Raw genomic sequence first — 27,493 nt, 5'->3', positions numbered from 1 at the left:
CCTGAGTGCCTGTATCCTCACTGTGGGCACGTCCCCTGAGAGCCTGTATCCTCACTGTGGGCACGTCCCCTGAGTGCCTGTATCCTCACTGTTGGGCACGTCCCCTGAGAGCCTGTATCCTCACTGTGGGCACGTCCCCTGAGAGCCTGTATCCTCACTGTTGGGCACGTGCCCTGAGAGCCTGTATCCTCACTGTGGGCACGTCCCCTGAGCGCCTGTATCCTCACTGTGGGCATGTCCCCTGAGAGCCTGTATCCTCACTGTGGGCACGTCCCCTGAGAGCCTGTATCCTCACTGTGGGCACGTCCCCTGAGAGCCTGTATCCTCACTGTGGGCATGTCCCCTGAGTGCCTGTATCCTCACTGTGGGCACGTCCCCTGAGTGCCTGTATCCTCACTGTTGGGTGACTGGATGAGCCATTTAATCTCCCTCAGTGAGCCCCTACTCTTCAGATGTAAAATGGCAATCACTGCCAACCTGGTTACTGGCCTGATTAAAGAAGGGAACCTGTACCACCATCCGGCACGGGGCTGGTGTAGAGTTGGTTGCAGTAAATGATTATGCCGAGCTCTAAGCTGTTCAGCCATGGTAACTGGCCTTTGGCTTTTTTCTTTTTCAAACTTCTATTGAAGTATAACACACATACAGAAGAGAGCACATGTCACTAAGTAAATTTTTACAAACTGAAATTCACCTCCTGTGACCAATTCTCACATCAAGAAGTAGAGCATTGCCTGCACCTCGAAGACCCTTTGTGCCCCTTCCAATCACTCGCCCAGCTGGGGCGGCCACTGTCCTGACCTCGAATAGCATAGATTGCTTTGCCTATTCTAGAACTTTATACAAAAAGAATCCTGTGGCACGTGCTCTTTTGCTCATGAGCATACGTTTGTGAGAGTCATCTGTGCTGAGGCATGCAGAGTAGTCGTCCACAGTGTAGATGTACCACATTGTCCATTCTCTGTTGACAGACAGTCGGGCCACCATGAATACTGCTGCTAGGACCGTTCTAGATGTGTTCTTTAGGAACCATCAGTTCTCGTTTCGGTGTGCGCACACCTAGGAACGGAAGTGCCAGATTGTGTGTAGTCTTGGATTTCTGGCTGAGCCTCTCCAAAGGCGCTAGGAAGGAAGGAAGAGAGAAGAGGGTGCATGCTCTGTGGGAGTTACAAAGCGTGGCCCATGTTGAGGATGGTTTGCTTAATTCAGAGTTCTGTCACAGACCTCAGGGCTGTGGGTGGGCAAGACAGGCTGCTGCGTCAGGCCGTGATGAGTTCCTACTGTGTGTGGAATGCCTGCCACGAGGGACTCTGCCATCTAAGAGCCTGTTCCCGCCCCTGAGAGCTCACTTCCAGTTGGAGAAATGAGATGTCACGCAGGGAACGGGAAGTACCACAGTGCGTCAGCTGACAGAGCCCGTCACCAGAGCCAGCTGGGTTGTCTGTGAGATTGACATTCTGAGTTCAGGGGGCCTAGAGTTGGCAAGGGTGGAGGGTGTCTTTGCCAACTACCCAAAGCATCTTCCCACCTAGTGAATGCCCGTGCATCCTTCAGTGACCAACTGAAGTGTCACCTGCTCAGCGGAGCCCTCCAGTATCCACCATGTCCTTCTCACATGCTGGGTACTTCATTCCTAGCAGGTCCCAAAATTGTTAAGTACAAACTGAATGTATATCCTATGACCAGAAACTGTGTGGCCATTTGTTTAATCTCTTTCCTGCTGGCCTGCAGGCTCCACGTGGGCGGACCTGCATCTGTGTTATCATTGCGGTGTCAGTCATACTATGGTAGTGGGATTATGCATATCTGTGGGAAGAACATGCGCCTGAAAGCATGCATGAGGAACGGTATGGGCATGGTGATTGAAGGGCAGAAGACGGTGAGTCTGTCTGAAGCACAGTTCACCGTTTGGAACAGGCTTTATGGCCAGCAGAGCTGTGGAAGGCCTCGGACACCAGGCCAGAGAACTATCATTTGATTTTGCCAGCAACTGGGAGCTGTCGAAGGTTTTGGAGTAGAGAGTGAAATGAAGAGATTAATTGATGACATTTTAAAGTAACGCACTTCTGAAAAGATGGATGAAACTAATGTTGACCTTTGTTGTGGTTGTTAGGAAAGGGTACTTCAACAAGTCAGGCTCTTTTAACTATATTCATCATGGGAAATTATCTAAATAGAGAAGGAATGAGGAAAGAGTATTAGTGTCTCCTAGATTTCAGCAAAGGTGTCAAACGTACTATGAGGTTGCAGCCACCTGTGCAAGAATTGGCAAATGTGAAGAATAAACGGATGAGCTGAGCTACAACCCAGCCCGCAGATCAAGTAGTTTGAATTCAGGCACATGGGAAGCTGCGGCGCTCCTGTCCATGCTCCTCTTTCTGCCTGGATACCCTCCCCACTTTGCCACCTGTCACATTCCTCCTGCCTTCTTTTGGTTCTGAGTAGATGTCACCTCTTCCAGGACACCCCCCTCCTGCCCCCCACCCTTACTTAACCCCTCAGGTGGAAACATTCCTCCTTTCTACATAATTGTGCTTCTCTGCTATGGCATGGGTTTAATTGTCTTTATAATGCTGGGGGCAGGATAGTTCATGGGGGTAGAGGTGCTAGCCCCACCATATATTAAAATACATTATAGAGCTATAATATTGGGACAGGAATAGACAGATCAATAGAATAGAATAGACAATTCCAAAAATAATGGAAAATTAATGTACTGTAAAGATGGCATTTCCAATCAGTGGATGAGTTATTTAAAATGATGGTATTGGGACAACTTGGATAGCCATTAAAAAAATAAGCTAGATCTTCACCTCACTACTTATATGGAGATAAATTACAGATGGAATGAAGATTTAACTGTAATGAAGCTATAAATGCTCTAGAAGAAAATATGAGTGTATTACTTTTATAATCTTAAAGTGGGGAAAAAAACAACCTTTGTTTTGACCTGAAACCCTAAAGCCCTAAAGGGAAAATAAAATTAATGGGATAATATAAAATTTTCATATGGCAAAAAAATCCTTTCATAAACAAAGTAAAAGGACAATAAAAAGAAAACATATCTGTAAAATATATGACAAAATATTAATTTCATTTTCCAAAGACTTCTTACAAAAAAAAAAAAAAGACCACCAACCCAAGTAGAGAAATGGACAAAGAATATGAACAAGTTGTTCTTAAAAAAGAAAAGAAACGAAATACAAGTGACCAATAAACACATAAACATATGCTCACATCCCAAAGGAAAATAAGAGATGCCATTTTTCACCTTTCAGACTGGCAAAGATAGAAGAGATTACTACGTGCTGACAAGTGTGTAGTGAAATGAGAACTGCCAGATACTGCTGGTGGCTGAGTAAACTGGCACAGCATTTGTGGAGAGGGATAGGGCCGTCATTGTGAAAATTTAGAATCCTGGTGATGATAATAACTCCCATTGACCAAGCACTCCCTCTGGGGAAAAGATCAAGCTGTCTTTTATGACCCAACCTCAGACGTCATACACCCTCCTTTTCATACCATCCCACTGGTTTCACGGCCCTGTTCATTGTGACAGGTCTAAAGTGTGACACCAGGAAGTGAGGATCACCTGGGCCATCATGGAGGCTGGCTACCATGGTTTCTAATTTCAAAGGGGACATTTTGGTATCAAATACTACATTGAACACACTATCTTATTATTTACTTTGTAGATGAGGAAATGGAGGCTGAGAGAGACTTACACATGGTGCCCAGGGTCACTTGTCTAGTGTCAGAGCCAGAATGTGAACCAGTCCCATTAGGCTAGATCCGTGGTCGGCAAACTGCGGCTCGCGAGCCACATGCGGCTCTTTGGCCCCTTGAGTGTGGCTCTTCCACAAAATACCACGGCCTGGGCGAGTCTATTTTGAAGAGGTGGCATTAGAAGAAGTTTAAGTTTAAAAAATTTGGCTCTCAAAAGAAATTTCAATCGTTGTACTCTTGATATTTGGCTCTGTTGACTAATGAGTTTGCCGACCACTGGGCTAGATTATTTCTAAGCTCTTGGCTCGACCTCCTTACTGGTCTCCCCACTGCCACTCTTGCTTCCTTATAATCTCACTCCTCTGATCTAAAAACATAATTCAGATTGCATCATTTCCTTACTCTTAGAATAAAATCCACACACCTCACAGTGGTGTACAAGGCTCTGGGTGCTTGGCCCTGCATGCCTTCTCACTCTCATCTCCTCCCCTCCCATGGCCCACTCTGCTGTAGCCACATTGGTCATCTTTCTATTCCTCAAACATTTTAAGCCCCTTCTCACCTCAGAGCCTTTGCACCAGCTGTTCCCTCTGCCTGAAAGACTGTGCCCCACGTCTTCACCCAGCTGTCAACTTCCGCCATCCCAGGGTCAGGGCACTTGTTGGCTTTCTCCTAGGAGGGGCCTTTCCTGACCATTCAGCACAGAGCCCACACTTGTCTCCCTCCTCAACCCCCGTCTCCACTCCACCCCTCCTGTCTCTCCTTCACACTGTCTCCACCTCAATCCTTATGTCCAGGATCCAACCAAGATTCAAACTTTGCATTTAGGTGCTATATCTCTTTAGTCTCATGATTTAGAACAGTCAAGTTAATAACAGTGGATCTTTTGAAGAGTTCAGGACAGATCCAGGTAAGCATTTTTGGGGAGAACACAACATATGTGATGCTGTATCCTCTTATTGCATCCCTTCAGGAGGCGAGCACATTGCATCAGGTGACCCCACTTTCCTGTGTTTGATTGCTTAGTTGGGGCATGTCTGGCAGATCTTTCCATTGTGCAGGTACATGTTTCCTTCTGTCATTAATAAGTAGTTTGTTGGATAAATGTGTTTTTAAAATATATATTTTTATTGATTTCAGAGAGAGGAAGGGAGAGGGAGAGAGAGATAGAAACATCAATGATGAGAGAGAACCATTGATCGGCTACCGCATGCACACCCCCTCCTGGGGATCAAGCCCTAAACCCAGGCATGTGCCCTGACCCAGAATTGAACCTTGACCTCCTGGTTCATGGGTGGACGCTCAACCACTGAGCCACACTGGCTGGGCATAAATGGGTTTTAATGCTTTGAGATGCTTAAACAGCATCTGCTCTGGTCACATTAAGATTCCCAGTAATAACAACCCCCTGGTTTCATGGCTAGGTCCCCACTGTGGCGCAGGCCCATTTCATATAGGAAACTGTAAGGAAGGGTTGCTGCTAAGAAACACCGTAGAGCAAATGCCCCACCAGCTGTTCCTTTACAAAGTGCCCACCATTTGCAGAGCCTGGAGGAGACATGAAGGCAGTTCTGCCCCAGAGGCAGGAGGGAACCTCCTCCTCTGCCGTGGCCTCCCAGCCGACTGGGACACATCATTGGGGGAACCAGTGGTCAGAAAACTAGGTCATGCCATTCCTTGTTAGGACCCATGCTGTGGCCACTTTAAGGGTGGAGGGAGTTGTCCAGAGGCACGAGGACGCTGCAAACAAACTACACAAGGTTACTCAAGGAGTGGCAGCTCCTGCAGCTTTCCGCAGGCTTCAGCGCACATAAACCTGCCGATTCCTGGTGCCGCCAAATAGCCAGGCTACCCCAGGGCTCCTCACTGCTTTCTGTGGGTCGAGCGGGGCTGGGCTGTTTTATCTCAGGGATGGTAAATGAGTTCACATTTCATGCTTAGAGAAAATCACTGCTCTGCCCTCCTGGGCAGTACTATCTCTCTTTTATTAGTCAGAGAAGAAGTGGGTTATCTGGGTTCAATTCCACCTTTGAACTTCAGTTGGATTTGGCTTTATATTTCAAGCCCAGACGTCCACCACCACTGTGAAATAGTGACTCTGGCCAGGAGAAGTCAAAGGTCTCTAGGAATGTGGTGGGAAGAGATGGGGAGCCCTGGGCCTGACTCACCTCATTTTCAGAGTGAAGAAGGACCGCCTCGGTATTGGAAATGTTCACATTTCCCTGGGTGAACTGAGTTGTGGCCACTCATTCTAAAAATCATTACTGGTCACCAACCTGTGTGGCCCGTTCAGGTAATGAAGTCTCCAAACTGTCCCCCACCACAGAGGAGGCGAAGTAAAAATCTCACAGGGAAACCGGAGAGAGTGTTTTTGTTTGAACACACATTTGATTTCAGGGATAAAAGGTGCTGATGAGTAACATGTGAGTTGTATATCGACAGCATGTGCGGAAGTAAGTCTGTGTGCCTTAATTTGATGTGTTGTCATCCTTTCATTTTTCTAATGGGTGAATAGATTGAGCACTGAACCTGTGGTGTTGTACTTCCAGCTCTAACCTATAGAGGGAGCCTTGTTTACCTCGGATGGTTCACAATGCAAAGCTTTCAGTGGAAGAAAGAAAAAGGCTTTTTACAAAAAAAAAAAAAAGTTGGAAGGTTAAAGGCAGTCTGTTTCAAAATTGCGAACAGTCGCGGTGGCTGTCTCGCTTTCTCTTCTCTGTTGTTTCCACCGTGAATGAGTTGTAGCGCACAGTCAGTAGAAATTGTCCTTCCTTTTCGGATGCGGCCAGAGGAATCAGGAGGTGGGGTCGTTATCGGTTTTTGTTTTGGTGTTTGGCCATTTCCTCACAGAATTCCACGAGAGCAGCACTCCACCCCTGTTAAAGCACAAGATTTTGTCCGAAGACTGGTCTGATGTAAAGGAGGATGTGAATTTGGGGAGGTGGGCATCTGCCCGTGACCCATCTTCTCTGTGGGCTCTAATTCTGCTGTTTGGGGACGAGCGTGTTGCTTCAGGCTGAATCCTGAGGTAGCTCGGAGATGCAGCCCCCACACACACACACACCGCACCCCCGCGACGCCCCAAACCGCCTTCCCCAGCACCCTAGGCTGGTGAGGTCTGTCTGCGCGGAGGACAGCGTCTCGGACGCGCGTGGGTCTTCCCCCTCCGGCGATGCTACGTCTCCCTGTGCAGTGCGCGCCCAGGTCTGGGATGGAGCTGCATTCTTGATATTATCCTATTACTTTACAACTGTAGCCGGCTAGCGCTCTGTGAGGAGCCTGCCTGCACGGTGTGGTCTGGAGGAGCACAATGCCCGATGGGAGGGAGCCGGGGCGAGCCGGTGGTGGGCGCTCGGGATAGCTGAAATGTTTGGGTCGGACAGGTGAGCCCAGCCTGGACTCCTAGGCACCTGCCTGGAGGAAGGAGGGGCGCAGGGGTGGGTGTAAAATAAGTGGTGGGGAAGAGACAAAGGAAGAGTGAAGAGGCGAGGTGGTGCGGAATGGAGAGAGGGGGAGGGGAGTGGGCAGCGCGCCGAGGAGCCTGAGCTTGAACTTGATCAAGGGGGGGCCCTGAGGTGGGGATGGGGGCCCGGGAGAGAGCCAGCCATGTGCCTGGCTCTCCCAGACCTAGGTCTTGCCACCACCGCCCGGGGGCCCAGCCCCCGGCCCAGCATCTCCGCCCAGCGAGGACCCGCATCCCCCAGGAGGAGACGCGCAGGGGTCGAGGTCCTACCCGAAGGCCCCGGGAGTTCCTAAAGATGCCCGAGTCACTTTCTTTGGGCCAAGTCTCTCCTCTCCGGGCCTGAACGCGGAGAGCCGCTGTGTGCCCTCCAACCCTCAGCCGAGACCCAAAGACTGCGGCCTCCGGGAGCGAGGGGAGGGCACAGACCCCACTGCCTTCCTTTTCGGGCTCAGCACCCCCCTCCCCCCAGCTAGGCTCTCCCTCGAAGCGCTTCCCCCTTAAGAGTGCTCTCCCACAGAAGCGCATGGCGGTGCGTCCAGTGCGCCCTCTTCCCTCCCCCGCTACCTGGCCCAGCACCCACTTCTTCCTCCTCCTTTCCCCCCCGCCCGCCTCTCCCTCCTTTCTCCTCTCGCTGGGTGCCTCCTTTTCCTCTCCCCCTCCCCCCGTGCCCACTACTCCCTCTAGCCCGCCCTCCACCTCCTCTTCCTGCTGCTCCTCCTACTCCCCTAGCGTGCGCCCTCCCTGCGCTCCCCTCCCCCGGCCCCCGCCCCGTGCCGGGTCCCGCCCCCCTCCCCCGCCTCCCCGTGCCCGGTGCCCCCCTCCCCCTTCCACCCTCTTGGCCACGGCGCCGCCGCCGCTGCCGCCGCCGCTTGCCTGGGCCCTCCCCCTGGCCACCCCCGCCCCCGGGCCGGGCAGTGACGCGCCGCGGCGGTGCCAGCCCCTCTCCCCGGGCGGCCGCGGCGGCAGCACCAGCAGCAGCAGCAGCACCAGCAGCAGCTGGAGCCGTGGGGCTGTCACCGCCGCTCACTCGCGGAGCCCGACCGCCAGTCTCCGCCTCGCCTCGCCTCCCGCCCAGGTACGGAGTACGGCCCGGATCCCCGAGATCCGGCAGTTTCTGGGCCCCGGGCCGCCGCCCCCCTCCTCCCGCCTCTGCCGCCGGCCGTTGAGCTGCGGTTAGGGGGCGGGGGGCTTGGGGGTTCCGGGGAGGGGGGCGCGGGGGAGCTTCCTGCGCCAGGGCAGAGGAGGGGGGCTCAGGGAAGCGGCTGCGCCCTGGGCGGAGTGGGCTGGGGCGGGGGGCGGGTGAGAGTGACCGAGTGATGGGGGCCGTGCAGGCTGCACTCTGGGGGCTGCGAGGTGCCCGAGAGGTGTGCCCAGCCCGGAGCGCCGGGGGCGCACTTCTCTCCCGGGCCGCGCGCGCCGCCGGTCCTGGGGGGCGGTGATTGTGTGCGCCGCGCCGCGGTATTGTGCGGCGGCCACACCGTTTGCAGCGAGCTGGGCTCCGCGTCCCGGGCACGAAGGCGTTCTCAGGCGGTGGGGTGGGGGCCGGGCTCCGGTTGCCGCCGCCGCGGCGAGAAGGGAAGTGGACTGTGTTTAGGGATGTGAGGACGGGAAGCGCCGAGTGGCAGGGAGGGGTTCCCCGCCGGGGCGCGGGGAGTTGAGTCGAGGTTTGCAGAGTTGAGCCCACTTCGGCAGGCCCCTGTCCCCGCTCGGGGCGAGCGGACCGGCGCTCCTCTCAGGTGTACGTGGGAGCGGAAGCGGGGGGCGTCGGCCACCCCTAATGAAGGGGCAGCTCCTTCATGAAGGGTGCACATGGGTCGGGGCAGCTGTCCGGAGTGAGGGCGCGCGTCCGGATTAAGTTAGATTTACACCGCGCTGGGCGCTGGGCGCTGGGCACCTAGTCCTCCAGGGCCCGACACTTTGATGGGGGGCGGGGGAGGGGAGTGCCATTCGCTTTTTTATTCCAGCCGTTCGGGGGCCCAAGTGACCCCCCCTGCTCCCACCTGGAGCTGCGTTTGCCTGAGTCTGGTCGCCCCTCCCGGGCGGCGCTTCCTGAGGGAAGTTCTCATTAAGCCTCGCTAATTAGCATTATTCCTGGAGAAAGGTTAAGGTTAGACTGTCCTTTCCCTTCTCGGGAGGCCTACCCCCCTCCTCATTCCCCTCTCTCTCCTTCCTCCCCAAGAACACAAAAGCAAAAAAGAAAGTGTGAAGAGGCGGAGATCAATGGAGAAGCCACAAACCCATTAATTCAAATGGAATCCCCCCCCCCCCTCTAAAAACATTGATTTTTCTTTCTGTCTGCTCTGAGGGGAGATTAATAACCTCCTGATTTCACCTGAAATGGTGTTTGGACTCTGTGATTTCCTCCTCTTTCTGAGAAGGATTGTGGCTTGAAATAGATTCTCCCTTGAGATAAAGCCCTACTTATCCCAGAATCAGCTGGAAACCCCAGCCTGGGCCCCACCAGGTGGGGCTTGTGACAGGGAGCAAGGGGGGGGGGCGGGGCGGGGGGCCTCTCACAACTCTGGGAGAGCCATCTGTGGATGGGACCAGGGGCCCCATCTTGCCCCTGCTTCTGGGCTGTAGGCTGTGGGGGTAAAGGCCTATTTATGACCCAGGCCCCAGTGGTAGTTTAACCCCCAGGTAGTAAATTACCCCGTCATTGGAAAACCATTAGGGCCTAAATGTGTCCTTGAGTAATATCAAGCTCCTGTCTAATCCCAGCTCAAGCTGGGCTTGTTTTGTAGAGTAGGGTTTTCAGACAGCACCTCTCCCCACACCCACTGCACCCAGGCCGGGTGATGCCCATTTAGCACCTTCCTGCTTCTGCAGCTGGGAGTAGAGCACCCTGGACTTCTCCCAGCCGGGAGGGCTGACTTTGGGGAACTTAGCCGGGCTGGGCCACCCTGGGGCTATGTGGAGCTGGCCTGCCCCTGAGTTGCTCAAGAACTTTTTTGTCCTGTCTGGGCCCTTTTCTTGGAAAGAAACTCCTAAAGGGCATTGTGTCAGAGTGGTTCCTCTCCAGCCCTCCTTTTGGCTGGAAGAACCTTGTCTGCTAAAGCCCACCTCTCCAGCCTCTATTTAAAGAGACCCCTGTTAATGGCAGGGCCTGGGGTATCAATGAGGCCCTCGTGGTGAGGAGTGCTGGGAAAACAGCCAGTTGCCTTTGCTTGGGGAACAAAAGCCCGTTTTACACTCTATACACTAGTAGGAAGGTGTTGCAAATGCTCATGCCCGCATCCAGGCGTCCATGACAGCAAGAACAACAGAGCATTCCCCTGTATGTATGAATATGTTTCTGGCAGACCCTGTGTGTGTGTGAGAGAGAGAACACACCTAAAACGTGGTGGGTGATTGGCTATGTCTCAGCTCTCCCCACTTCACATTTCCCAGAAGAGCTTGTGCTTTTAAGCAGAGGAGTATGTTAGCAGGAAGGAGTGGAATTGTGCAGGGTGTGTCCCTGGGAGGCTGGCTTCCTCCCGGGGTGGCCATATGGGCTTGGAGTGTAGCATGAAGCAACAGTCTTGGGACCCCACGGCTCCCAGGAGTGGTGGGTGACTCAGACCACCCTACGAGTTCATTTGTGCAGTCACTTCAGAACAGGGATTTGAATCCTGGTTGCTTTAGATCCTGATGGGAGTGGGGGTTCGGCTTCCATTCGTAAGCCATCTGATGAACTGAAGTGGTTAAGTTGGGGTCAAATGTGGTTCAGTACCTTCTTGGCATGCTCAGAAGGCTGTGTGTGTAATGCTCGCTGACATGGAGACAAGGGAAGAATTGCCTCGTATTGAAAAATTTCCAGGGCTTGGAAGGGCCTGCAGGTGTTGCAGAAGGAGGTGCTCACCTCCTACCCCTTGGTGCCCGCCTGCTTGGGTGGAGCTGGTGCTGGGGCACTGCCCGACTCTGGTGGTCTTTTGGCAGGAGCTTCAGCCTCTCCACAGACCGGAAGCTGGACAGAGGGGTCTGTTTCCTGCCAAGCCCACCAACACCCCCTGCACATCCCTACCCGTCCTCTGAAATACATACCCAAGGCTCCTGGTCAGGGCTTGTGGCTTACAATTGCACTAAATTCTCAGCAAATCCTCCTCCTTTTCTTTCTCAAAGCAAGTGGTAGAGATAGAGTTACAGCTCTGGGGAGAGGCCTGGAAAATGTTGTGTGCGGCACGCCCCAGGATCCCTGTCCTGAAGGATGCAAATGGCTCAGCTTCAGAGGCTCCAGGAACCCAGTTCCCGGGAAATTGACCCCAGTTGTAAAATAATCATGTTACTGATAGCACCTGCCCATAGTGACACACCACGGACACGGGCGTGTTTCCACCATTTCCCCGCTGCGCTCCCGTTTTCTCCTCCTCCCGGGCTGGGCAGTGGTTGGTGCTAGTTTGCTTGCAGAGGAGGAAGAGCCTCAGAGCCTGGGCAGAGAGAAACTGAACCTGCCCGTGAATTTTGGACTGCAGATAAGAGCAGCGAGGGTTTGGGCGCCTCTCCTTCTGCCCAGATTTGGGTGTGTCCCAGGGACTGGCTGGGTGCTGTCTGCCTGCCCCCTCCCATCTGAGTTCCCTTTTCACAAGGGCAGTTGGCTCTGTCCCTCTGTGAACCACGATGGCTTAGGCCCTTTGGTGCCAAATAAATGATGGACTTTACCAGCATGTGGGCGAGGCTGCAGGCTTCAGGGTGTCTGAGGTCAGAGGTAAGAAGAGTCAGGGGCAGCTTTCCAGCCAGCCACATGGAATCTGAAGAGAGGGGGCCCCGAAGTAATGGATTGTACTCACTTATTTTCTAATGCAAGTGTCATTAGAGTTTGTTTACAGAGAGAAATTAGTAGACCAAATTCCCTTGAAATTCCAGGAGGGGAAAGCAAGAAGTATCTGGCTATGACTTAAGACTTCTGGGCGAGTAGGGGGAGCACTCGAGGTCTGGGCACAGGCCTGGGGCCCTACCACTGGCACACCTGTGTACCGGCCTCCCACAGACGCCTCTGGACTTGGGGGTGTATTTTGCCCCTCTGCACAGTTGTCGATGGGCTCTGAAATGTGTGTGCTGGTAATTGCATGTGTAATTAGCTTGCTGCTGGAGCTTTGGCTCAGTGTAAGTGGGTGAAGTTACAGTCTACCCTCTGCAGCTGGGGGCTCTGTTGTAGCAGGTGAGTTGCAAAGGGGTCTTGGGAAGGCTTCTCTCCGAGGTCAGTCCTGCAAGTGAAGGTGTGGAAACTAAGTTTGATTGGGACTTGCTTCCCCCCGCCCCCCACCCCCCGCCCCAAGTTAGGTTTAATGGACTTGATTGCTCACTTTAAAATATTGCTGTAGCAGCAAGTGTCAAAATCTTATATAGAACCATCACTCACTTAATAGGGACTCATGTAGCAAAACCCGGGGGCCATGGGGAAACTTGCTGGGGAGAGTATGATGGTCAGTAGATAACTGTGGAGGGGATTTCACAGCCCCCCCCCTCTCTCTGCACTTACAAGTGGGTCAGAATTTCTTGCTGGTCTCTTTCCCTAGATAGCAAGGTCCTGGAGGAAAGGAACCCTGCCTTAGTCATCATGTCCCTAGCACAACACCAGCACATAGTATATGCTCAATAAATGTGTGTCAACTTTGGAGAGAGAGTAAATATAGCTTAGTCTCCCGTGAGTTCCTTTTGGATCGCATCTTGAGACACATTGTTAAGGAATCTGGTTTTGTTTTGTGTGTTTTTATTGAAGGGAGGAAGTGTGGTGAGGCAGCCTCTTGGTGTGGTGGCACTGTGGTGTGGGCTCTGGGCAGACTGTCTGGCTTCAGATCCCAGCTCCGCCACTACGTAGGGTGCCCTTGAGCAGGTTCCACATCTGGAGATAGGCCTGGGTGCCTGCTTTATGGAGGGGGGCTGTTGCAAGGAAAGCTCATAAGACCCTTGCCCTGAAACCCCTGTGTGTGGACACTGGCTGCAGCCTTCATTACCAGGTGATGGCAATGTCAGTGTAAAAGTTAGCCCATTTCTTCCCAATTTGGGCCATCAGAGCAGGGGGGGATGAAGGGGGATCATTTTGGTGATCTGAGCTTAGGCTTTGCTGTAGGAAGGAGACCCTGCCAGCCAGGGTCCGGGTTTCCTATGGTCTCCACTCAAGAACTGTATGCAGTGGGACCGAGTCCTTAATTGTCAAACTAATGCCACATTGCCATTAAATGCCAGTATCATGCCAGGCAATTCAGCCAATTCAGTACTGGTAAGTCTCCCTTGCTTTGCAGGAGGGTCTAGGGAGCATACTGCCTGGTCCCCACTCTTTGTTGTTATTTGGTTTGGTTTGGTTTGGTTTGATCTCTTGAAAGGGCTTAACGTTTTTCTGGGGAAGACAGGGCAGAGCCCCACCGTGTGTTGACATGCTACAGCTGGGGGAGGGGGGTGCCTGACTGACTGACTGACGGGGCTAATGGTACAGGCAGACAGGTTGTGTAAGAGAGGGACGGTGGAGACTTAGCTGGAGTTGATGGAGAAGGCGATGTGTTTGGAATTTGGGTCATGGGGCACCACAGTGGCATGGGCATTTCAGGTGAGACGGACAGTTGAGCAGAGGCAAGGAGAGTGTGTCTGGGCCTTCAGGATTGTACACATCTGAAGCTCATGACCTTGGGCGAGTGCCTTAACCCCTTGGAGCCTCAGTTTTCTTATCTGTAGAATGGGGCTGGTAACGGTACCTACCTGGTGGGCCTATGGTAAGGGTGAAATGAGGTGACCCAAGGGAGCCCTTGCCACCTGATAAACTTCGACTTCTGCTACTGTTTTAAACTTGACCAAGTGGCGCAAGAATGTGGGAGCCGTCGGTGCTGCACCTAGTGGGTCTCGCCTTTTCCTGCTTCTCGGTGAGAACGCTGTGTGTTTAGTGGAACACTCTGCAAGCCTTTCTCTGAGCTGGAGACAGCCCTGCCCAAGGTTCTGTGCATCTTGGGAGGGGACACTCCTGTGTGGCTCCTCCTCAAATGCACCAGCCCGTGCCGTGGCCTGGAATGCTCCTGGGTAGGCTGCCCCACGGCCACCTTCCTCCCTTCCTGCAGGCCTCTGCCTTTGTTCCCTGACAGCGGGGTCCTCCCTGGCCGCACAGGCACAGGCCTGCAGGCCCCTCTCCCCTCTTACTCAGCTTTATTCTGCTTTGTACCCCTCATCACCACCGACATCATGTGTTTTTCCTACTGGTTGTCCACCTCCCCATCTGGGCAGAGTGCACAGGAGGACCAGCTGTCCTATCCACAGCAGAATTTCCCAGCACCTGGAAAGGTGCTTGGTTCATAGTAGGTGTCCAGTAAATACTGTTGAATGAACGGATGGGGCATTTTGAGTAGATGGTGCTTCCAGATGTTAATAGAATACTCAGTCTTTTCAACTCAGTGAGTGTTTCCACCATCAGAGTCAGGAGAGGGCCTTCCTACTTCAACCAGGACCTCAGTTCATACCCTGACCACAGTGTCCCTTGGGTAGCCAGGGGCCCAAGCGAGGATGTCCCCGGTCCTGACTCCAAGTGCCTGGATGGACTCGGTACCTCTAAGGGTCTGCTCCCCCACCTCACAGCCTCGCTCTCAGGTTCTACCCAGTTAGCATCGGGGAGAGTTTTGTTGGCCCTCTGGACCCTTTGTGCAGAGAGAGCTTTTTGAATGGGTGTGTATCCCTCCGGGTGTGAGAACCCTGTCTGAGCGAGTGTACGTGAGCGTGTTTTCACCCAGGGAAGAGTGTGGGTGGATGTGCCTGTGGGAGGGAGGCAGAGTAAGTGCATGTTGGGGGGTGGGGGGAGAGGGGGTGAAGACACATGGTCTCCAACCTCTGAGGCTCTGAGTGTGCTGTGTGGTGACCCCGGAGCTGGGCAGAGCTGGTGTCCTGGCCCAACTTGAGTCCTCTGGATTCAGCTACGGAGGGTACACACTCTTGCTGCACAGAAGCCGTAAATTCCAGGAAACTCCCTGCTAGCCCTGCGGAGTGGGGGAGGGAGTGGAGGCCGAGGCAGGCTGGTTCCCTAGCACTTGGAGAACAGATGTGTCTGCCTCAGGGATAGCAGCAGAAGAAAGTTCAAACTAAAGTGTGTTTGCTCACTGTAAAAGAGATGTCTGAGAGGAGGCCCTGGAGGGGAGCCTTGGTGTGGGGGTGCTCTGCCAGACGTCCTTCCTGGGGGCCCACAGAGACCATTGTATCTTGCCGGAGGGGCAGGGGAGTGGGCAGTCAGAAATCAGGGGTGTGGGAGTTGCTGGGTCATCTTTCTGAGATTTACAGCCAGCTCCCAAACGCAGTTGCTTGCTGCTCCTGAAAGAGGCTGGGCCAGAGGAGGTGGGGTCCCTTCCCACTGGAGGGCTGGATTGAAGGGGCCCCGCCCCAGGGGTTCCCGGATGACTGGCCAAGTGCTCACTGAAGCCAGTGAGGGGAGAGGAGGCAGGCGTGGTCCTCTCTAGCAGGCCCTCCTCTCTAGCAGGCCCTCCGGCTGTTTGGAAGGCCCTAGCAGTCCCCTAGGCCCTTGAGCCGAACCCCCTTTGCGGTCTGATCTGAACCCTTGCCTGCCCCACCCCCTTCCTTCTCTCCACTTCTGGGGCTGGCCTTTTCAGCGCTGGAAGCTGCCCAAGAGCATATCTTTGAAGCACAGCAAAGGTTAGGAAGAAGGAAGACAGAAATGTCCTCTGGGCTGGGGGAGTGGGAGAAAGGAATTCCATGCATGCTCCATGGGAGTCAGGGTGGGAGGCCGGGTGGGACGGTTGGCTTGGCCTGGGAGGTGCCCAGCATGTCCTGCTGCCCACTTCTGGCTGCTGGGCCCTGTTCACAGGGAGCCCTCTTCCCCAGGCTGTGGGTAGGGAGTGGGGAGCTGTGGCCTTTGTTTACAGTGCTTGTTTCAACCTTGGCTCACAAGGGTAAGAGCCAGGCCCTGCCATCCGCCCCTACAGGATGCGAGACCTCGTAATTGTCTTCAATTACAGAGCTCCGGCCCTCAGCCCTGGCTTCCGACAGGAACCAGAGCCCGAGCCACTTCCACGGGGGCTCCCAGCCCCCTCTGCAAGGTTTGGAGGCTCTCGTGGTCTCCAGAGCACTTGCAAATGCCCGCGGGCCCTGGGGTTCACTCACAGGGCTGCCGAGGGGCTGCTGAGAGCCCATCCCTGTTGAACACCCACCTTCTTTGTCCCTGATCAGGATGAAACTTCTGTGAGCAGTGAAGATTTTGATATGAACGACTCCACATGGATGTCAGCTGACCCACACCTGGCCTCCAGCCTGAGTCCCAGCCAGGACGAGAGGATGCGGAGCCCACAGAACCTCCACAGCCAAGAGGACGGTGAGTGTCTCTTGGTGGCTGGTGGGGGAGAGGCCGTGCAGGACAACAGGGCCCTAGGGATCTGGGCCAGGACCTCGGGGGGTGGCCCAGGCTTACAGGTGCCCCCACAGTGTCCTCCGCATCTCCGTGGGCCCCACTGTCCAGCTCCTGGTTCCAGGGAGACCACGTCATTCCTCCCAAAGATAAAGGAATGGCTCTCGGGGACTGGTCGCCTGACGGGCATCGTGCTGGCTTGTTTGTCCTGACGCTCAGGAGCTGATGTGATTTCTAAGTTATAACGATTCAGGTCTGGGAAGGTTAACAGTGTGCTTGACCCGGAACAGTTCATTTGTGCAGCAGTGAAAGCAAGCGCCGGGCTCCTGCCGCTCTGCGGGAAGGCTGTAGGGACAGGGTCCCTGCCTGTCACCTGGCGACGGAGCGGGCAGTGCACTTGTCCGCGTGCCCCCAGGCCCTTGGGATGAGATGTGGCCCGAGCCGAGGAGCTGTCTGGACTCTTCCCTACCCTGGTCCTGCTGCCTCCAGGGCCTTCCAGGCACCGCCTCCAGCCTCCCTGAGAGCAGAGACTTCCTCTTTGGGGTGGGAGAGTTGGGCTCAGAAGTCCTGCCCAGAGGTCTACTGCAGTGCCCCCTCGTGGCGGCCCCGGGGTGCTGGGCACGGGCTCCAGTGCCTGCCTCAGGTGCAGTTGTTGGCCTCAGGTGGCACCTATGGTCAGTGTCCTGGCTGGGTTCTGTTTTCTGGGGAGGAGGTGACTGGGGGTAGGGGATGAGCCACGCCAGGCCTCAGAGAACTGGGGTGTAGAGCTGGCAATTAGGAGGGGTCGAAGGTCGGGGCCTGGAATGTGAGAGGGAGGTGCAGGGTTAAAAAGGGGTGTAATGTTAACTCTGTGAAACGGGTTAGCCTTAAAGAGTAAATAAGGGGTAGGAGCCTTGCAGTTTGGGTCAAAGTTCATCTCCATGGCAGAACCGCTCGCCTCTGACTGCTTTCGCAGACCTGAATCCGGCTTTGTCTGGGAGGAGCCTCAGCCTGGAGGCAGCTGGGGTGGCTGGGCCAGGGCCTGGGGAGCTCAGGAGGTGGCTCTTTGAGAATAGGGTGCAAGGCTGCTGGGAAAGAAAAGGCTTTTGTGCCCCGCTACCGCGTGAGGTCAGCACGACCCCTTGTGCTTCAAGCCTCCAGGCCAGTACCACCTTCTGGCTTTCCCAGCAGGTGGGGGCCTGGGCGGAGGCCGCCACATGCTGCTGGGGCGCTGAGGCTGGGAAGTGCCCAACAGCTGCCCTCCCTCCTCATCTGAGGTGATTGAGAGCCACCACGGCGACACCAAGGGCCCCTACAACAAAGCTCAGCCACGGGTGTCAGTTATATTTTCCCAAGGAGGATCCAGAACATGTTTTTTTAAAGAAGGAGAGTATTTTATTTTGTTTTTTATATTTTTATTGATTTCAGAGAGGAAGGGAGAAGGTGAGAGATAGAAACATTAATGATGAGAGAGAATCATTGATTGGCTGCCTCCTGCACGCCCCCCACTGGGGATTGAGCCTGCAACCCAGGCGTGTGCCCTTGACCAGTAGCAAACCCGGGACCCTTCAGTCCGCAGGCTGACACTTTATCCACCGAGCCAAACCAGCTAGGGCCAGAACATTTTTTTTTTTTTTTAACTCAGAGTAGTAGGACTGAATGGGGCCCCAGCTGATTCTCAGACAAGTCTTGTGGTATTGTTCCCCACAATCACCCTTGGAGGTCTGACCTCAGTTTGAGACAGTTCCAGGAAGATTTGGTGATTTGGGGGGGGTCTCCAGGATCAGGTGGCAGAAGGGAGTGTTTCTGTGGTGGTCACGGGACTTCTTCAGCATCATTGGCCCGCTGCCCAGAGGCGGCCGATCGTGAAGATGAAGCGGAGAGAAGCAAAGAGGCTGGTAGGGTCAGCATGTCCTGCATCTGGTCCCACAGGAGCCTTGTGGGGAGCCCAACCTGGGTGTGGTCACTGATATTCCCCTCACCCCGCCCCTGCCATTCAGGTCCCTCCTGGCCTGGGTGCTGGGGCTGAGGCAGGCTGGCCTGCTGACAGAACATGGGTGTTTATCAGGGCGGGCAGCCAGAGCTGGAGACAGGGAGGATGGTGTTGACCATGATACCATCAATTTAATTATTTAATCAGAGGCTGTGTCTGGAGGCTGTGGGCTGATGTGCTGGCCAGAGGCCAAGCTAGGCCCAGTGCAGGGGGTCGCAGGCCTTGAGAATGCCCAGCCTGCTGGCCCTTCTGGTCCCAGATCTGTTGGTGACTGCCATGTCAGACCAAAGCAGTGGGCTCCCAAAGGGTTTTGGCTGACACAGCCCCAGCCTGGAGTCCTCGTCCAGCCCTCCAGCCCCCACATGGCATGCAGCCAGCTTCCTTCTCTGAAGGTACAGAGGGCAGACACAGCCTGAGCTCCCGCTCCTGTCAGTGAGTCAATGGGAGACCATCGGGGCTGCAGGGTGTTCTCATGTCCCCTCTTGTTAATGAAGGTGGGGACAGGCCAAGCAGGAGCTCTAGTTGGCGCTGCACGCCACACCCAGCCACAGCCCCCACGGTCTCCACTCCCTGCTCATATGCCTTCATCCAGCAGCTTCCCCAGGCCCACTGACCATCTCTAACCCTCGGAAGTGGCAAGCTTCTGGGTCACATGTCTCCAGAAGCTTCCTATGCAGTGGCCACCGTGAGCTCTGAGATGTGGACCATGTCAGTGTTGCTCTCTGCTCTGTCCCAGTGACTGGAGCTGCATGCCAGGCACATTGGAGGGGCCTGCTGAATGCTCGCGGTCTGAATGAATAGAGGAACTACTTTTCTGAGACCGACCGGAGAGGGTATAGGTGTCTGCCCCTTGTTGGGGACAAGTTGGGTTTTTCCTCCTCCTCCTCCTCCTCCTCCTCCTCCTCCTCCTCCTCCTCCTCCTCCTCCTCCTCCTCCTCCCTTTTCAAGTTTTAACAAAGGCAGATGAAGGCAGGGCAGATCCCAGGGCTGAGACCAGGAATGAGTGATACACAGGCCAGCTCCCCCCACCCCCCAGCTTTTCTCGAGGTTTACCCGCCAGTGGGAGTGTGCTTGCAGTGAAATGAGCTTATTTTTCTTCGCCGAGCCCTCCATTGCCTGCAAGGCTTTTCCTCACGGATCTCTCTGGCCCGTTCCCAGCTCCCTGAAATCACAGCACTTGGCCGGAGCACCCCTCGCAAGGCACTTCCTCACGGGCTGTGGCGGCCGTGGTGAGCACATCACCCTGGTCTCCTGTCAGGAGAGGAAGCAGGATCAGGGAGCGGATTTGGGCAATCTGGCCTGAGGCAGGAGGTGCGGAGGCTGCCCTCTCCTCTTTGGCAGGTGTCAAGGCCATGTGCAAGGTTCTGGGGACCAGGTCTCGGTAAACAGTTGTTCCTCTGTTCCCCAGAAATGGGCACGGGAGCCTGGGAAGCAGAGCACACACACCCAGAGCATGGCCTTTTCAGGGGCCCAGAGGGACCCCTCCTGAGCTGCTCACACACAGCCCAGTCCCCTCCAGACCACCGCTAAACCTGCTGAGGCTTTGGGCTTTCTTTTGAGTCCGTACAGCACTCTGGTCTCGTCACAGGTGCCTGGAAAAGCACTCTGGCCCAGGGGCTGCTTTTTGGGGTTGGAGAGAGGATGCCTGGGAGAAATCAGCTGTGGAGACTTTGCCCAGAGATACTGTGGTCTGGTGCTGACTTGGGACTGAGCAGCATGTAAGTCTGTAATTCTGCTCTGTCAGTGGATTATCTTATGCCCAGACACTGAGAGCACCGGGCCTGGCCCAGAGCAGGCAGATCAAAATGCCTGTTGAATGAATGAGTAAATGAAAGAGTGAACAAAGGCAGGCACACAGGCCGGTGAGCCAGCAGGCCTCCTGACCATCAGGTCTGTGGCTAGGCCAGGGTCCCAACTCCAGCAGGCAGCGCCAGGCCAGGGCCCCCTCCTTCCATTTCCTCTTGATGTGCTTCACCAGGCCTCTTGCTCTGCCCCTTCCTGAACGGAAAATGTGAGGCCCGGCCTTCAGAAGGGACACATGGGGGTGGGGAGCGGACATTACTCACCCCCCGGGCAGACAGGAAATCAGCACCAGGAGAACGGAGGGTCCTGCTTCCTTTTTCCTGCAGGGTCATCAGGAGTTGCCGGGCTGGGTGGTGTCCTGGGGCGTTCCAGGGCCTCTTGTTTGAGTCTCTCCGATGAGACGCTCCTCTAGCCTCGGGCCTCTGGGACCCACTGGGCCTCGGAGCTTCCTTCCCTCTGGGGATAGGGAGCCAGCCGACCCGAAGGCCTGGGCCTCCCCTCCCGCGCCCATTACCAGGCCGCGAGGCCTTTGGTTCTTTGAGGCTCCTCGTCAGTTCTGTCTGTGAAGAGCGAGCCTCTCCCATGACATGCAAACCATGGTGAGCCCACCCTGCCTGAAGGAGCCTGCCCTTTGGGCCATAAGCTTTCTGAGGGCAGAAGGGGCATCGCTGTAGAAATGTTATCTTATTTTTTTCCTTATTTCCAAAACATTACATTCAATGCAAAAAATTTAGAAAAAAATAGAGGAGAAAAAAAATGAAAATAAAAAATACCAATGTTTGGGGCATATTTTTCTTGATCTTTTCCGTGTGTATAATCAATCTCATTTTCTTCAAAAAGTGGGGAGGGGACCATGTAGTTGCAGCCATCTTTTTCCCCACCTCATGTCGTTTGCCTCTGCCCCTGTGACTGAAGTGGCATTTTTAAAGGTTGCTTGGTTAGTTCAGTGACTGGGAGCCCCGTCCTGTGCCCTCTGTGTGCTGGGTCCCAAGCTGGCGACAGGTGGGGACCCTGTGGGTCAGGGCTGTGACTGCTTTTCCTACAGAGAAGGAAGTAACCGGCCCTGCCCAGGTCTCTCTGACTCCAGAACCACTCATGGGGAAGGACATTTGAGTCTCCCTTTTGCTTCATTAAAAACAGTGCCTTGCCCTCGCTGGTTTGGCTCAGTGGGTAGAGCATCAGCCTTTGGACTGAAGGGTCCGGTTCGATTCCAGTCAAGGGCACATGCCTCAGTTACAGGCTTGATCCCAGCCCTGTTTGGGGTGCATGTGGGAGGTAACCAATCGATGTTTCTCTCTCACCGATATTTCTATCTCTCCCCTCTAAAAAGTCAAAACATATTTAAAAAAAAAAAAAATAGTGCCTCAGGGAGCATCCTCGGGACTAAGGCTTGAATCTCAAGAACAGCCGTCCCCCCCCCCACTCCTCCCGCCCCCCCTCCCCAAGGTGATCAACAAATGGCTGTTGAATAACCAGGGGCAGCGCCCGGGGCCCAGGGTCCGGAGGGGAGCAGCCGTGTTGGTGTGATGTTGAAGGCAGGTGCAGCGGGCCTGGGGCATGCCTGGGAAGCTCGGGCAGCATGTCAGGAGGAGGTTAGGAGGGAGGAAGATGCTGAAGGCCAAGATTGGGGCCCCCTGGGCCACATGTCTCCAGAAGCTTCCTCTGCAGGCAAGGGTGTGGCCTGCAAGAATGCTGGGAAGATGGAGAGAGGTGGGGTCACCTCTGTGGGCCTGGGGTCTGAACTGGACACGGCTCCCTGCAGGGGGGCCCCTGGACCTCTGCTGTGGACCTCCTGAGGGTGCCCTGGCCTGCCCTGCCCCTGCCTTGTCGTCTTAAAGCAAGTTGTGCACCCTCTGACCCCCGGCTTCTGCCTCTAGTTCGGCCTGGGCGACTATAACCATTAGTTCTGTGTGTCCTCAGAAGCTCCTTGTGAGACCAAGGCTTCCTGCCTCCTGCCTTGCTCCCCTCAGGTGGGGCCCTCCACTGCCCGGAAATGCGAACTGGGCGGCAGGGCAGTCACCTGGGGAGCAGGTATGTGACTTACTTGCCCTGGGCTCAGTAGTTGCCTCTCCTTTCCTCACCAGCAGGGCCTCTCCTCTCCTCTGCTCCCCCCACCCCCCAGTGGTCTTGGGGTGGGGGATGTGTGCAGGCCCCAGGTCCCAGCCACCTGCCTCCACTCCCTCCTCCCTGGCTGTGTGGCCTGGGCCAAATCACTCCTCCTCACCTACGGTGGGTGAAGACTGGGTGATGTGTGGGCAGGGCTCAGCACACCCCTGGTGCAGGGGAAGGCTCCGTGAACGGTTATGAGGTCACATCCTCTGAGGTGGCCAGGCTGGGGCAAGGGGCTCACTGAAGGACCAGAGGCTGCGGCCCATGGCCACAGGCTGAGGGGCTGTCGGTGGGTCAGCACAGCCTGAAGAGTCTTCCTCCTCACCTCTGCCAGCTGCTGTGGACCCTCCTTGCTTGGTCCAGTCCTGTCTCCTCATCTGTTCAGGTCTGTCTTGGTCCCCTCTGCCCCCGGGACCCTGTAGGGTTCTGACCACAGCTTTCTATTCAGCTCACACCAGTGTCCTGAGCCCCTGCTCTCAATCCCCTAGAGCAGTGATGGGCAACCTTTGGAGCTTGGTGTGTCAAACTTCGCCAAAAAACTGAGCATAACTCGGGTGGTGTGTCACTTTGAGGAAAAAACATTATTTAGCAAATGTTTCATCCTCAGGAGCAGCAAATGTTTCATCCTCGGCATGCGGCCGCCTCAGCGGCCGCGTGTCATCAGAAATGGCTACGCGTGTTAGTGCTGACACGCGTGTCATAGGTTCGCCATCACTGCCCTAGAGTCTTATTTCTTTGGAAAGGGAGCTGGGCGTGGAGGGTCTGGATACTCAGTTTCTCCTGAGTTCCCATCCCATTCCCCACCCACATGTGCCAGAGCCCATCAGGGAACCCCGAATCTTGCTCCTCAAGCTCAGCTGCAAGTTTGTTCTGCGTCCAGATGTTTGGGCAGTCACTGTGCTGGGCAACCATGGATGCCACAGGCGTGTTCTCAGCCAGTGGTGGACGCTGCTCGTGCAAGGGAACAGGCAGGGGACCATGAGTGAGAGTTGGGGCCAGGCCAGGCAGACCCAGTCACCGCATTACCCCTGAGCCTTGGCCACTTCTGGTGTTCTCTGCAGATGGTGTCCGCCCTCCCACGGGGTCACCTCTGGGGTTGGAGCAGCTCTCCCCTCCAGGGGCCGTAGGATTCCATGGCCTATGCAGCCAACTCCCACGGCCCAATACTCGAGGGTGGGCATGCACCCTGGTCATGTCACATGGGGGGGGGATTGTGGCCCCTTTACCACGGCCGTCCTTTCCTGCGGCAGGCTGTTAAGCCGAGCCGTCTTCTCCCCCCTCTCAGGTACCTCTTGGCCCTGTCCTTCCCCCGACCCTCCTTGTCCGAGGTGAGGCTGGAAACTGGGTCTGGCCGCCTCCTCTGGCTACAGGTCACCCTCCTCCTCATTCTACAGCAAGAGCTGTTGCTCCTATTTAAGGCTCTAAATATCCACACCGGATGGAGAGGCAGTGGCCTCCTGCCCTCCCCTCCCCCCAGGAACAGAGAACTGGGGGCCCAAGCCCTTCCGGGAATTGGCCATGGGCCACCCTGGCAGTCCTGGGTCACAGGAAAGTGTCCATCATCAGCGGGGCTGCAGGCAGCACAGACAATGCTGGGCTGTCCTGGTCTCTGGCCACCGAAGACGAAGAGAGGCTGGGAGACGGCACTGAGAGACCCCTTTATCCCGGGAGCAGGCCCGGCCGCACAGCCCTGGCCTTGTGCAGGCTGCCCGGGCCTGAGGCCCCTCGGGCTCCCAGACGCCTGGTGAGGACACGAGTGCAGGACAGGCTCGGGCCGGAGAGATGAGGGAGGGGGAGACACCCCCTCCACACACACACCTGAGATTCACCTGGGCCGTCGGGATATCAGAGCCCTGCCCGCCCTGTGCCCCTCAGCCCAGGAGGCATGTGGACCCCACTGCCATTGACCCTCTGCGGGAGGCCCTGCTGTGCTGGGGAGGAGCTGGGGGAGGGGTAGGAAGGAGAGGCATTGCCACCCTGAGCCTGTCCAAGGGCAACTTTCCCAGGAACCAGGAAGTGACCAGGGCCACGTTGGCGTCATCACTCTGACCTAAGGACTGGGATCCACCGAACCCAGACCAGCTTCCTGGCCCTCAGATGCGCACGCATGAACACACACACACACACACACACACATACACACACACACACGCACGCTCAGGGGCAGGGCCCTGCCCCATGAATCATTCACACATGGTTGCCCGAAGTGGCTTTGTTTGCTCTCAGAGCACATGATTTGTTTTGGGGTGGGAGGGTGGGGTGGGCATCTCATCTAGAGCTTTGCACATTGAATTAGCATTGATTTTTCACTGCCTATGCTTGGCCTAGCGGGCGGGGCCAGGGAGAATGTGGCACTTGGGAAGCACAGACCCAGGCAGTCTGTCCTGGGAGTGTGTCCTCCTGGGCACTTTCGGCCAGTGTGTGTTGGGGGAGAGGCTACAGGAAGTGCGGTGGGGACAGGGGTGGGGTCTGTTCCATAGCACAGATGGGGTAAGCCGAGGCCTAGAGAAGAAGGAGCACCCGGGGTGAGTCGGGCAGCGCTGAGGCCCATCTGGGCTCCGCTGCTCACTCGGTGTGACGGCTGGTGCATTCCCTCTGGGAGCCTCTGGTTCCTCCTGACGCCCGCGGTGGGGTGGGGTGCACAGCGGGCATGACGGGTGTGCTGGCCTTCCACACAGACAGTGCCCGCCTCACCAAGGTGGCGCCGTCCCCGGGGCCCCTCACTGGCCCTGCTCAGGCCAGCTGCCCCAAGACCCAAACTCTCCTCTTCAGCTTGGACACCTCTCCAGGGGCCAGGGTCTGCACTGAGAGAAATCATTTTAGTTTTAGGTGAAAGTCATAGAGGTCTGGGTCTGCACTGTCTAATACACGAGCCACAGAGGCTGTTGAAAAGGGATCATGAAAACACGTGTGCTGTCCTGTGCATAACTGAAACAGGGCGTTTCAAAGTTAGCATGAAAAGAGAATGTAAGATATCTCCGTTTTAACACAGTATTAATCACTTGTTGAAATTACAATTTTTAGGTATATAGGGTTAAACGAATAGGTTATTAAAACTCATTCTACCTATGTCTTTTCACTTGTTTAATGTGGCTACTAGAAAACTGAGACTTTCCCAGGTGTGGCTCGCATTCTGTGTCTGTGGACAGCACTGCTCCAGGCTCGGCCCGAGGAGCTGGCACCTGTTTAGGGAATGAGTCACAGAGCTCAGGCCGGAAGGCGGTGCTGTGAGTAGAGGTGCTGGTGTCCCTGAGCTGGGGGCTTTAGGTGAGAGTGGAGCCTTTGGAACCACAGGGATGGGTGGGGTGCCCAGGAGGGGCAGCCAGGACCTGAAGGCCAGATGGTGGGGGCAGGCGCCCAGTGTGACCCCCTCACCCAGGAGGCTGGGACCCCGGGGGCAGTGCCTCACCCAGCCTCTGAGTGTCTCCACCCCACCCCCATCGAACCGGGGCCCTCCCCCTTCTTTCCGGGAGGAAGAGCAGGGTAGCCAGCCAGGAGCCGAGCGCTCCCGGGGAACTATGCATCATGTAAACACGGCCTGGGCCACTGGCCTTTGTCAGAGCAGGCGGAGGCCAACCCAGCGAGGTGCACACCCCAAATTCAGAGCAAAGTCTGCCCCAGACTGCAGCCCGAAGCCACACGGGCTGAGGGAGCGGAAAGGGGCTGGCTCTCCAGACGTCCCGCCCGGCCCGCTGGTGCTCACACTCCCTGGCTCCGGCACGCTGCGCTCCCCACCTTCTCCTTTGTGTGAATTATTGATGTCCCCTGTTCTCCCTGCCCGGCGGCTGCTGCTGCTGCGATGGAGCCGTGAAGGAGGGAGGCCCTGCCTCCAGCAGCTGCGCCTCTGCCCGCAGAAGGCGGCCTGCACCAGGCCTGCTGGGCTGGCACGGCCATGTGCCCGCCACGGCCCCGGGGATGGCGGGCCAGCCCACCTTGGGGGCCGGCGTGGGTCTCACTGGGAGAGGCTGCCACTGGCGGTGGCCCTGGAGCCTGGTGTGGCGATGGGCGGCTCGCACAGAGCTGGGCTTGTGCAGGCTGCAGGGCGCTGGCGCCCACATAAGGGCATTGTTTGCCGAGGTAAAAGGGGTTTTTGTCTTCTTCTGGAGATGGGACAGAGGGAGAAACAATTTCCCCCATTCATCACGAATTCCCCCATTTGAATAGCAGCACATTGCCCCACGTTAAATAGATGGGCACAGCAGGCCTTCCCTGCCCGTAGGCATTCCGGGCGCAGGTGGGGGGCTCTGGGGCCTGCCCAAATCCGAGCTAGGGAGGCCCGGCTTTGTGGAAATGTCCAGAAGGGGTGCGGTCCCCGGCCACTCCCGTGCAGCCCCTCAGTCGCCCTGCCCTCTCTGGCTCGAGGTCGGGGCCGTCTCGTGCTGCTGGCATTGTTCTGGGCTCTCGCAGGCACTGGGGTGGGCGCCTATCCTGGAGGGACCTCCTGGCCCAGCAGCACCGGTGGGAACAAGAGGGTCACCTGCAGCTCCAGGTCTGGGCGCGTTTAACCAGAACACCCGCCTGTGCAGAGCCCTGAGGCTGGAGGCCCGCCCCGGAAGGCCCAGCTCCTGCACCCCCTGCTCCGGGTCCTCGGTGCCGTGGGGCCAGCTGGGTTCTTTCACAGAGTCATAAAGTGTCAGAGCCCAATAGGGCGGCCGCCGCAACTTCCTGGACTGCAGATAAGCGTTGCCAAGGAGGCGGCTGTGCCCAAGGTCAGGAGGCAGCGCGGCCCCGCACCGCCCCCTGCCCGGGCTGCCGCGGCTCAGGCAGCATGGGTGTGGGTGTGGGTCTGTGTCTTCCTAAATCGCGTGTTTTTGGAGGGGGTGAGAAGAGGGAAGAATTAGGAATGGGTCGGAAACCTGGCTTGCCCAGCCTGGGATACTGACATTTCTCTGTCCCTCCGGTCAGCTCTCTGTGCCAGGTGCTGGGGAGGTCCTGTAGCCAGCCCCTCCCGCAGGTACCAGCCACCTCGGGACCAAGCTGGGGGACAGGCCTGGGTTGTGGTGGGCCATGGTAAGGAGAGAGCCGACTTGGGCTCCAGTCCTTTGTCCCTGGGTGGGGGGGAGTGGGGGGGCAGCATGAATTACTCAGACCAAACCAGACACACGTGACACAA

The 27,493-nt window shown here is 56.1% G+C and overlaps 1 protein-coding gene across 3 annotated transcripts in view; it reads left to right on the top strand.

Moving 5' to 3' along the window:
- The window catches only part of NOL4L (nucleolar protein 4 like), a 128,833-nt gene that overhangs the window by 83,922 nt on the left and 17,418 nt on the right, over positions 1–27,493 (top strand). For 2 of the 3 annotated variants that reach the window (XM_054723954.1, XM_054723955.1), the window contains exon 5: positions 16,322–16,463. In XM_054723954.1, the coding sequence (XP_054579929.1) occupies positions 16,322–16,463 (142 nt within the window). Of the gene's footprint in view, positions 1–8,156; positions 8,265–16,321; positions 16,464–27,493 lie in introns of those variants that run through there. The other variant, XM_054723956.1, reaches the window with a different exon arrangement.

Source organism: Eptesicus fuscus, chromosome 12 (genome assembly GCF_027574615.1).
Source record: "Eptesicus fuscus isolate TK198812 chromosome 12, DD_ASM_mEF_20220401, whole genome shotgun sequence".
NCBI classification, from domain to species: Eukaryota; Metazoa; Chordata; class Mammalia; order Chiroptera; family Vespertilionidae; genus Eptesicus; species Eptesicus fuscus.
This window is presented reverse-complemented; position numbering and strand designations above follow the sequence as displayed.